Source organism: Neomonachus schauinslandi, chromosome 5 (genome assembly GCF_002201575.2).
Source record: "Neomonachus schauinslandi chromosome 5, ASM220157v2, whole genome shotgun sequence".
Taxonomy (NCBI): domain Eukaryota; kingdom Metazoa; phylum Chordata; class Mammalia; order Carnivora; family Phocidae; genus Neomonachus; species Neomonachus schauinslandi.
In genome coordinates this window covers 20147962-20160505 of record NC_058407.1, presented here as the reverse complement: position 1 = coordinate 20160505, position 12544 = coordinate 20147962, and the positions used below count along the sequence as shown (strand labels likewise).

Below are 12544 nucleotides of genomic sequence, written 5' to 3'. Positions count from 1 at the left end.
TCCTTTTATTAAAAAGAAGTTTAAAACAGCAACTTATATATCCTTTAGTCCATCCTATCTGTGTGTTTCCTAATCAAGACCATAGGGGAGGATGGAAGAGGGAGACAAAAACCCGACTTTATTCACCTGGCACAAAAGTCTTAGAAAATTTGCCTTTGGGTTTTTGAATAAGCACAAGCATAGCAGGGCCTCCGTTCAATAAAAAACCTTTTGCTCTAAATCTAAAGACGTGGAGAGCTTCCCAAGGCCGGGTGCCTCCTGAGCGTTTGGACAGGGCTAAGCTAGTTGACCGTGGAGGTGGCACGGCTGATTGAGGGTTATTTGCTAAGAAATGCAGCCCAGATTTTGAAAGGGGGAATTCCTTAGAAAGGCAAGAGTTGTATGGGCACTGAGGACCAAAACTCCAGCCTGATTGCTCTCCTGCCCTTGTTAGAAATGATGGGGTGGGGCGAATGCCTCTCAGCATTCAGCCAGCAGAAGGGTCGCCAATGGGAGACATAGTGTTCCCTGTGGGTAACGCGGATGAAGAAAGCTGCCCTGGGAGAGCCAGCGGATGGTTCTTGATTTCTTGGCAGCGAGGAGAAGGGGCTTTTGTGCGGGTAGGAACAGCCTGCCGGTCAACTATATTTATAGAGCACCTGCTGTGCGGAATTTGAAAAAGGAGGAGGAGACAGGCCTTGTCCTCAAGAAGCTTGTGATCGGAGAGGAGAAGTCCCCATGTACTGTAGACCTTTCACCCTTCACAGTCACGTTTGAAATGGGACAGGATCAGGTGATATTTAGGGCATAGTCTGAGCCTACTGCTCAGTGTGGGCTGTGGACTGGCAACATCAGTATCACCTGGGAGCCTGTTAGAAATGCAGAAACTTGGGGCGCCTGGGTGGCTCAGTCGTTAAGCGTCTGCCTTGGCTCAGGTCATGATCCCAGGGTCCTGGGATCGAGCCCCGCATCGGGTTCCCTGCTCCGCGGGAAGCCTGCTTCTCCCTCTCCCACTCCCGCTGCTTGTGTTCCCTCTCTCGCTGTATCTCTCTCTGTCAAATAAATAAAAAATTAAAAAAAAAAAAAAAAGAAATGCAGAAACTTGAAAGCTGCCACAGACCCCCAGGATCAGAATCTGCACTTGACCAAAACCCCAGGTGATTCCTATGCGCACAGCAATTTCAGAGGCACTAGAGGAACTACAAATGTTGTGAGTCTCGAATGTTTTGAGAGTGCAAAGCCACCTGGTTTTGTGACTAACTTGATAGAAAAGAGTAGTTAATTTACCTCTGAGCTTCTTTTTTTTTTAATTAAAAAAATTTTTTTAAGTAATCTCTATACCCAACGTGGGGTTTGAACTCACAACTCCAAGATCAAGAGTTGCCTGCTCCACTGACTGAGCCAGCCAGGCGCCCCAACCTGTGAGCTTCTTACACACAGGCATCTTATCTTATAAATGCCCACTCTTGTGAGATTTATAATGGATTTATGCTCAATGAATTCCAGTTGCCGGGTCCTTCTTCCTACAGTCCCCATTCAGTGGGTACTGTGGAAATCGTTGTGAATGAATCATTGTCATAGAGGCAGCTAATGAATCTGGGGAACATGCAAATGGCTCTTAGAGGCGTGGGTGAAGCTGGGCATGGCAGAACCTGTCGGTGACAAAAGATGCCTTGGAGTAAGAGAAATGCAAGAGCAGTTCCTTTAAGGCAAAAGGAGATGCTTTGGGGTCCTGAGACGTACCTGCAATCGTGCATTTTCAGTCTAATTCCTTTAATGCATGGCCTTTACCGTTCCAGTTTTCCTATTTCTCCAGGTCTAGGACAGCTGGAATTCTTTGTTTCAAATGCCTTGAAAACTATTGCGAGTTCATCTTTTTACTGGCTGGTCAATTTATCTACAGTGTATGTAAATTTCATCAAACATTAATTATTATTACCATTTTACAATAGGGGAGTGAAGGGCCTACCTCCTCTGCTTCCTCAGCCCCCACCCCAATTACAAGCATGTTCTAACATGATGCAGCCACAGACCTAGAAATAAAGCAAATCTCTAGTGAGTGGCGTGTGGAAAAACAGGAGTGTCGTTCTCCCAGGTGTGTCAGAGTAAAATGGTGACAGTAACAATGATAACCATAGAAAGAGAGATTAAAGTGTATATAGTGTCTACCACCTTCCCTACTCCCACAGGAATTCATCCGTTTCTGCCAACAACTCTTAAGATAGGTTATGCTATTGTTTCCACTGCATAGGAAAGGAACTTGAGGCACATTCCACTCCTACAGATAGGACAACATCCTTCGGAGGCTATGCGGCCACGGCGATAAGACCAACCAATTCTGAAAAGTCCATCAATCCACTTCTGCCTCCACCAAGTATGACAGCTGAGAAGGGAAATGCAGCCCCATGTGGCAAAGCCCAGGTTCGGTCAGGCAGATGGGGGGCAGAGCCTGGCTCCACCCTTCATGGGCTGCGGGACCTCGGAGGGCCTCACTTCCCATCTGCAAAATGGGGATGATTGAAGCACTGATTTCAGAGAGTAGTAAGGATGATAAGAATGAACATACATTAACATACACTGCGCCCTTCATGCAGTGGGTGCCAAAAGTAGTTGTTACCTATTTATTCCTCCACTAGCTATAAAGAAACAGGGTTTCTATGATTTTAAGAAGGAAAAGTTCTGGCTCTGCCTCCATACTAGGCAGGCATGTATTTTCCTACTTCCACTTCCTGCAAACATTCTAAAAATACCAGCATTAATATCCTATAATATTTCTGTAGTTCTGACTATAATACAGTTGGCTGTTAATGATCGGAAGTTCTGTGGATTTCTTGGAAGTTGAACTAAGCCCTTTAAGTTCTCATTTTGTTTTGGTTTGGGGGCTTTTACATAGAACACTGGGGCTACAAACACAATGGAAATGGACAATTCACATTCAGAACACATTTACAGTTTCAGTATCAGAATAATTCTCTTTTATTTATTTGATTAGATTTCACCCTTGGCCTTACTTCCAAAACAGGATTTTAAGTAACCACAGCTTCCCTTACAAAAATGGGCTTTTGTTTACATAGATGCTGAGAAATCATGGCCAATGTGATAGTCCCTACACGATCACCAATGAAGCCCTTTGAATTCTTTTTTATCAATTCACTATGCATTTAATGTGTTTCCAACAATAAAGTGAGGTGCTAGGGAGATAGGAAAGGAAATGAAAGATCCCTGTCCTTCCTTACCCATTTCGGAGGGAAAAGAAACATAGATACACTGAGATAAATGGAAAATAATTTTAAAATAATTAATGAATGAAGAGTATATTATCATGTGATCCAGAATGCCAAGAGAATAAGGGAGGGGAACAGAAGGGAAAATTAGCTTTGGGAATCCTCAGAGAAGTATCAAAAAGATAGACCAAGACTGACAAAATAACAGTAGTAGTTATTGCTGTAAATTATAGAGCCCTATCTACATGCAGGAGCTGTGCTTACACTTTACTTAGATTAGCACCTTGCTTTTATTTCACAGATGAGGACACTAAGGCTGACAGAGATTAAGGAATTGCCCCAGATTACACAACTAATAAGGTGTAGAGTCAGGATTCAAACTGAGGTCTACCTGACACAACCATATTCAGAGAATAAACAAAAGGTCTGTTGAGGAGAAGATCATCACTCTTCTCAGGGGCATAAAGGTCAGAAGTTGAAAAGAGAAACTAGCTCTAGAACAGAGGGGGCCACCAGGGTGGGCTAAGGAGAGGGAAGGAGGAAGTGCCCACTGGCAATGGCTTTGAATGTGAACCTAAAGAGTGTAGACCTAACCAAATAGGTAAGAGAGACCCTGTCTGGTAGAATAACAGGATGAAACACAGTTGGGGCATTAAGTAATCCTTGCAGTTATAGGGCAGAGAAACTTGTCTGCAGGGAGAGCCAGGCAGAGGTCCTCGGGCATTAGGCAACAATGACCCTGTCCAAAAGATAGTATGCCAAAGAAGTTGGCTTCTTGCTCTCTGTATTCTGATATCCATGTGCTGCAACAACTCACCCAAAGCCAAGGAGTCAACATTAGATTTCCATTTCTGCACTCAGATCTCTGAAAATAAAATGCTTTGGCCCAGGGTTTTGTCTTCTGGTTGACCTGGCACTACAGATCCTTCCCATGACGTGGTGAAGAAACTAAAGCATTTCCCTCGATGCCATCCAAGGGACACTTGTTTCACTATATCTTCAAACTACATTGCTCCTGCCACGTTACCTTCTGCTATAAGGTTATAAGTTTTCTCTCCTTTGGTTTTATATTTTTCTCCCTCTTTAGTAAATAGCAACATATTTATGGTCATCTGAATGAAAATAGTTTGTTGTTGTTGTTGTTTTTTAATTTGGAGTTTATACCCAGCACACACACAAAAATTGTGATGGAAGGAGATATTGTGGCATCCTGACAGTCCTGTGTTCCTCCTTTCTTGATTTCTGTTGGGTGCAGTCCATTCTTTCTTTCATGTTCATTCCAGCCTGCCTGGACTATGCATAGTGATAACCTTTGGGCTAAACTGTTTGTTGTGAGCTATTTTCCTCTTTGCTTGGAAAGAGCCAGCTGTGGGGAAAATAAGTAGAAAATCCTAGATCTGGACAAAGACAAAGCTCCTGGGATCCCACATGTGCTTATAATATGAAAACTTTTCTTTGATATTTATTTATCAAGCAGAAAATAAGTTTAAAAGAGATTACCTTCATTAACTGCCCTAGAGTAGGAGAAGCTGATTCACACACAGGTCACTAATTCGCAGTTCAGGGAATCCATGGGGATTCAACAGAGGAAATTCCATGCCTTTTGGTCATGGGATATGCCTTTAGCTACTTGGACATAGTATATTCTTTAACAGAAGTTTCTTTAACAGAATTCACTGCCAGACTGCTCTGTAATTCTGGATATCCAAACCCAGATATAAAACCTCAAAACCAAAGCTCTCAAAAATTTGGATAAGTGTGGATAGAAATCTACTCCAGGGAGTGTCTGGGAGACTCAGTCAGTTAAGCTTCCAAATCTTGATTTCGGCTCACGTCATGATCTCAGGGTCGTGCGGTCAAGCCCTGCACTGTGCTCCATGCTGGGCGTGGAGTCTGCTTGAGATTCTCTCCTTCTCCCTCTGCCCCTCCCCTCACCCTCTCATGCACTCTCTCTCTCAAATAAATAAATAGATAAATAAATAAAATATTTTTTAAAAAGGAAAGAAGTCTACTCCAGGTGTGTGCACTCCCAGAAATGACTGGGAGAGGGGTTGATTCTGTTTCTCAATGAGCAGTGGTTGGCCTCATGATAAGAGATGCTGCAGTGTCCTTGCTCTCTGGGGAAAGCGGGCTCTCATTACCGAGCACGATCCTCACCTTAGGCTCTACAGGATGTGAGTACTTTGCAACCTATGCATATGGGATGGGTGTCGTGTCCACTTTTCCAGAAAAGGAAAACAGGCTCAGTGCCATTAAATGCTCTGCCTGCTGCCTGAGGGGATAACTAACTGGCAAGGACACCCCGGATCCCCATTTTACCTGTGCTGTGTCCATCAGCACACCATGGATGTCTATAGAATACCATTTAGATCCCCACCTCACACCATACACCAAAAGGCAGTGTACTTGGTCACAGGTTGATGCTTTTCCTGCTCCATCCCTCTTGTCAGTACAGGTGAGTTGGCTGCCTGGAGTTGAGTGCAGCCTAGGGCTGTGGAAAATAGCTTTTGCCTATGAGAAGTGAGACTAACACTTCCATTATTCTTTTCATTTACAGAAAATGAAGTGTCTGCCCCAGCCCCAGCCCCAGCCCCAGCCCCAGCCCCAGGTGAGTAAAAATACCACTTCACATGTCTGGGCCACAAATACAGAATGTCTATCCCAGCATGATCTGGCCTCCACTGAAGCTGTGAGTTTTAACCTAACTCCTATGGAGAAGTTGGATGACCACACTTGTCATAAGTTTATAATAATAATAACAGTAGTAATAATAACAATAATGCATTGTGTTTATATAGCCCTCTCATGTTAACTGATTTGGATGGCATGTCATACACTTATGAAACCCTTCTAGTGATGCCGAAGTTGTTGTTATGCCCATGTTTTAGCATTGTGGAGCCTGAGCCTCCAAGGGGATGAAGGATTTGCAACACTTTTTCACATAGAGCTAAAGGCAAACAAAGTCCACATCTTTCTTGTGAGAGTAGGGAACGCATTCCAGCTCAGTCCTGGAAGATGAGCAGCCCTCTGCCCACTTGAACTATGTCACCATCAGGCATCTGGAGAAACAGTTTCCAGGACAGTTTGGTGGCCTCTGAGGCTCCACTCCTCCAGTTCTTAGTACCCTGTTGTCCACCAGGTGGCAACAAAAAAGCAAGGCATAAAGAGTTGTAGGGAACTCCTGGGCGGTAGAGGGAATGCTCAGTGACAGTGGGCATTACTACTTTGCACAGCAGGTGAAGTCCGCTTTTGCATTCACATAGACCTAAGGAAGAGAACAGGATTGGAACTCTAAGTGGAAAACATTTCCCTGGATTCTGTTCGCTTACAACCAAGTAGAAGATAAAATACGGCCTGGAGAACACCTCAGTATAATACAACCACCATATTGAAACACAAGACAATACTAGGAGAACCTCACAAGGCCATCTGTGATTTAATGCAGGGTTTCTTGAATTGACAATATGGTGTGATGAAAAGGGGTGAGAGGTCACTGTGGATCACAGTCTAGCTGAAAGCAGAAACTAACTAGGCCTCATTTGCTGGTGATCTTTTTGCATGGACATTTATAAGGGGATTATGAAGCTTTTCCATCCTGGAGATCATTTTCAGGAGGGCACTTTGAGAAATCTGACTGTTCACAAGAGCCCCTTTGTCCAGCCAAGAATACTAGATTCACATACTCAAAACCCTTAAACAATATAGAAGAATATTGAATGTGTCCAAATGTGTCAGAATAAATGAATGAACGAGTCCCAGCACCATGTGAGTTCAAACAGGGACAAGCTCAGTTTAGTTTCCCTTTAGCCAAGATAGATGTGTGACATTCTTCTTAGGATGTTCTTGGGTATGTGTTCTCCTTGCACATACCAATTTATTTTTGACAGTATTGAGTACACTGAGAATCTACAGGTCATTACAGACATAAACTTTCCCTTCTATTCTTCAGATCAGTGGCTGTCATTTGGCCACTCTAAAGTTTCCCTTATTATGGCATATAGGCATATTTCATATTCATTGTATAATACTGACCTCCTGTTAAACAAGTCTCCTCCCAAACTCTGCTAAAATAGTTATTAGTTAACTGAGATTCAGACCTCTGTTCATCAATCCAAGAAAGAGAGAGAATTCATGCTTAAAATAATTATTCTCCTACATATATCACAAGTCAGATGCCATTTGCAGGTATCTAAATTAATATGATTCGGGACAGAGAGAAGTAAGCTAGATGGTCTCTCTCAGCTGATGAAATCGGATGTTACTGCTCTCAGGTTGCATTTATTGCCACTCAACTCAACCTAGAAGATTAGTATGTGCACCAAAATATTTTCCTTGAAACTACTGGACAATTACAGATTTTATACCCTGGCTCATTACTATAATATTAACTAGAAGTTCAAACAATTGGAATCATTACATGCATCAAGCTTCCTTAAAAAATCCCGTTTGAGGTCTAAAATGAAGTAATCCACATTTTATACTCACTTCCACACCAGTGTGTTTAACATAGTCCCAGCATAGCTAAGTATATTTTAACAAAATCTGTATTGCATGTTTCTATGTATACTTTTTTCAAAAGTGATCAGATTTATTCATTGCTTTTATTAAAAGTTCAATGTGATTCTACATTATCATTCCCAAATTCATAACCCATGTATCGCATAATGAATGAATATGTAGCATCATTTATGATCTCTTCTGTTGTCATTAATTTCTTGTCTCCCACCTTCCACCCATTGCTCATCACACAATAAAATGCTTTCTTTAAGACACTTTTAAAAATGTGCTTGTACTTTCCACACAGAACCAAATAAAGAGAAGGAGGCTGGAACTACACCAGCAAAAGGTGAGTTGGAGGGAGGGAAAACAAGCTGAATTCAACAAAATTAGAAGCAGAAAGAGGTCAGTAATGATTGCCATGGTGGTCCCATAGAACTCTGCATTACCTTTCATCAGTGTGGTTTAGAGTTCTTTGTTTGCATCTTATCTGCATGACCGACCAGTCAGCATAATGAATCAGTTTTAATGATACACATTTCTAAAAGAAAAACAACAATGATAAAAACATCACAAGCATTTGTTGAGATGTCAGCAAATTAACTGGTAGTTTGCAAGTTACATGCATGTGAAGGAAAAGAGGTGTCTGGTCTTTTGGGGATTACACCAATTTGGAAAGTTATCTGGATTACACATAACTTTTTAAAAAAATGAACTGTTTTTGTGTTACTGTGTGAACTCTTCCAGGTTTCACTAGTAATTTTGAAGGCTAGCATCTCATTTTGTAGCACTATGTATCTGCATAGACTTACATAATGGCTTATATGTATTGACAGTACAACCTTAAGCAAACAGTATGTTGTTCCTTATTGAATTGGAAAACTCCTTTATCACTATAATATTATTCTATTTTTACTTTATATGAAGATAGTCCAATCTGAAAAAATGAATAATCTTTATCATGTACTACTGTGGATCCATGAAATATTCATTCCTTTGTCTCCCCATGGAGGAAGTCATTGTCATTACTGACCAACTGTTCTAAGCTAAGGAGCATTACTCTTCCACAAAAGAAAGTTTTCACAGGGGTAGATTTGACAATTCTGCCTATATGTTTGTATCATCATTTGTAAGCGTTCATCTTTTATTTGTGAATTGAATCACATAGTTTAAATTTTGGAATAGCCAATTTTTTCCTGATTGCAATAAGATGTTTCTCTTTGTTTTGGATGCTACTCAAAATTATGCTAAGTATTTCTTTGGTCTTACTATGTCATATTTCATTACCTAATTCCTCTGGTATTATTGTCTCCTATACATTAGTAAATACTTTTTTCTTTCTTTCAGTACACTGGACCTCTTTTCTTCAGCTACCTTGAACTTACATTCTCATAAATGAACACATAATGTTAGTGCCCCCACTTTGTCCTTGACCTTCAGTGGCTCCCATGGATAGTAACATGAATACTAATCCTGGTCACGTGGGCTACAGTCTGAAGGTTATTTACTTATGGAATGCAGACAGTGCAAACTCCTAGAACTCCTTCCATGAGATAGGTTCAAGGATGTTTAGGCATCCTGGCTGAAGCTATTGTAACATTATTCTCTACAAGGCCAATGGCATACACCCCTGTTTCCAAATTTGGAAAGGTGGTTGGACTAGGCTGTAAGGCTCAACCAAAAAAGGAGATGATTTAATCCCAGAGGGCAAGCTGTCAATGTTTAAACAAAGCCTGCGCCTGACCCTTGATGTGAAAAGTCATCATATTATATCTGTATGCTTAAATGAGAAAATGGTTAAAATCAACCAGTCAACCAATCAAGAAAAACTCTTCTCTATATGCAGAACACAGTATGATGAAAGAGCAAGGCTAGATGACTAGGGAATCCTGAAATTAGCCTCACTTTTTCTGACATTTGCAGAAGTTAAGCAAGGCCATGGCCACAGGTAGTCACGTGCCCAACCACATAAACCACCATGTTTATATTTGCTCTACAAGACTAGGAAGCAAATCAGTTTATGATACAAAGTGACATCCCTAAATAAAGTAGGTGGTTGGAAGTTATTTCCTAATACACAATCCTCTTCAACTATTTCTCACTTTCATCAAGGTCAGGGAAATTTCAAAGAAAATGCTTAAATAAAAGGTAGACACAATAATCATGGCTGTATGTATTTCCCTGGCTGAGAAAGAAGACTTGCATGAGCATAGACAAGATTGACAGGTGCAGTAAGACCTGTTCTCCAGCACTGACTAGAGTGTCCCTCCCTGCCCTTCACCCTCCCCCAGCCCTCAGCCCATCTCATTGTTCTTTAACCAGTCAATTCAGGTTCCACTCCTCTGTGCAGCTTCCGCTTGACTGTCTTAGCTTACTTTCATCTGCCCTTCCTCTTCCTGATTTCTCTTGGACCTATTGCTTTTGTTACTAAATCACGTATTAGTGGTTCACTCCTTTCCCTAACAGGTTGTAAGTTTTCTGACAGTCAGGCACCATGTCTTAACACCTCTTTGGTCGCCTTAGCTCATTTCTTCCAGTGTTTGGCAGAGAGCTGCATGTGGTAATCTCCTAATAAATACTTGTAGAATGAACAACTGAATTTCCAGGCGGGCTTAGCTGTTGATCATATAGACAGTGGTCATCTACATAGATTTGTATTTCCATTTACCATGTTTGTTGGACAGGAGTATGAATATCCCATGCATACTCTTAGTCAATGAGATTGAGGATGAGACGCTGGTGCTGTGCATTTGAGTGTTCTTCTTCAGAACAGAGGTATGATTTTTACTGTAAGGCCAACTCACTTAAAACTATTGAAAATGGTCATGCCTGGATATTAGTACATTTTCAGCACTTTAATTAGTCCTCTATTGAATTAGTTGAAGTATATTCAGTTAATAGCTTCAAGACTATCACCAGTAAGAACATTTTTCACAGCAATGTAACCTTAATATTTTTCTCAGATTGCCTGAATTTTTTGGCAACAATCTGGAAATGTTCTGAAAAGTTTTTTTATAGCTGCAGAATGTTGTTTGGTTCCTATATCAATCTTACAAGTAGTGTTTGTGGTTAGATTTGCCAAATTTTTCATATTTACTAAAGGTCTCTATCTGGTAAATAGCTGATTTCCCAGGAAGGGGTTTTAATATGTGTTTGTTTATTTGCTTGCTTGCCTCTGGAGTTGTCTATCCAGCCACCCTGCTCCCTAGTACTGCCAACTTTGTCCTGGAATTGAAGCAAGAGAGATGATGATATAGAAATGTGTGTAACCAAACAGCAATACTAGAAATTAGATGCACAAATCTCTTTTAGAGTAATCATACTGGGAAGCAACGTCCTCATAAAAACAATGCTGCCATGGCTTAGAATTCCTCCAAATAATACAGGTGGCAATCAATGGAGTACTAAGTATCGGTTCTTCTTTTCTATATTCTTAGGGGGACCAAAGTTCCGTCTTTTATTCGAATGTCAATTTATTCAGCAAGTTTTCACTAAGTGTTGGCTCTGTGCCAGGCACGGGTCTGGCTGCTGGGTCCTGTGGTCCTGGAGCCAACTTTAGGGAGCTTTGGAGGGGAGAGCGACCATCATCAGAGGACAGTTTTGAAAGCAGACAATTGTCACGGAGGGCCATGTGTAGAGAATAATGTGGGTGATCAAGTGGGATCATACTTCCTTTAGTCAGCCAACCTTGGTACATGTGAACACAGGGTAATGAGATTGGGTCTCTTCTCTACCTTAACAATTGGCCCTAAGGGAAGTCCAAAACTGGTCTTGGGAGTACTTCCAGATGTGTCAGAACATTAGAATCAGAGACCACTTTGAAGAGCAGTATTCATTTCAATGCCTAACTTCTGACATTTAAAAACAATTTTTTTGTTTTTGCATCTTAATAGTTTATAGTCTGTCTATATTTTGGTAAGCTCAACTGGGATATTTACTACCTCTTTTTATTTTTCTTCCAGAAAAATATTTGGTTTCGGTAATCACTGCAAGTGAATAAAGACTTACTTTCTTTTTCCAGGCATTAACATTAATATTACCAAACTATCGTGAATGAACCTTGTGCATATTAAAGATCTCACATAACTTGAGATGAAGAATCTTTCATTTGGCGTGAATGTGGTTGGCAGATGAGGAAGTGAATCAGCACAAGTTCCAGGAAGTTTTCTCCTAAATGATATGAAAACTTTAAATTAAAAAATTTAATTTTTCTTCATTTAGATCCCTTTTCTGCAATAACGTTATTATTCTGGTGCTTTTTATTCACATGCTAAAATTTTCTTGTGCAATTTTACCTTTAGGTATCAGAAAACCAACCATCTCATAGACTTTCTCTATGCTTTCTAATTACATTACTTTTTTGTAATGATCTTTGTTAAAAGCTAATATTACCATACTTTCCAATTCTGGGACACGACCATTATAAGTTGCAATATTGATTTAATAGATTTGGAGGAGAAAAAACTCATCAAATATATGTATTTACTGTAGGATGAATTCTGATTTTAGAAGCATCAAGGTGTGAAGGCATGAGCCTTTTCATTAAGAAACTATGATAAATTAATCAAATGCCTCCAAACATGATGAATTCATGTTAGCTGTTGATGCTGTTGCCTTCCATACATGGTTGTTGTTGCCGCTGTTGTTATTTGGTCATGGGAGCCAATGTTTTCCACAACTGATTTCTCTGCTTGAGGATTCAGAACTTGGTCACAATCAAACAAGGTATTATATCAGCAGTTAAGTGAGGTTTGTTGAGAGTCACATATATTTTAATTTTATGTGCTTTTTGGTCTTTTCAAAACTCTGACCAATTGTCCCAAGTTTGTATGACTTAAAATTAA

At 40.6% G+C, this 12544-nt stretch overlaps 1 protein-coding gene across 1 annotated transcript in view; it reads left to right on the top strand.

Annotated features, from left to right (window-relative positions):
* Positions 1-553: 553 nt before the first annotated feature.
* Positions 554-12544, top strand: part of MYBPC1 (myosin binding protein C1) — a 74760-nt gene continuing 62769 nt past the window's right edge. Inside the window, exon 1 of the mRNA XM_021687690.1 lies at positions 554-772. Coding sequence (XP_021543365.1) covers positions 554-772 — 219 coding nt within the window. The remainder of the gene's footprint in view (positions 773-12544) is intronic.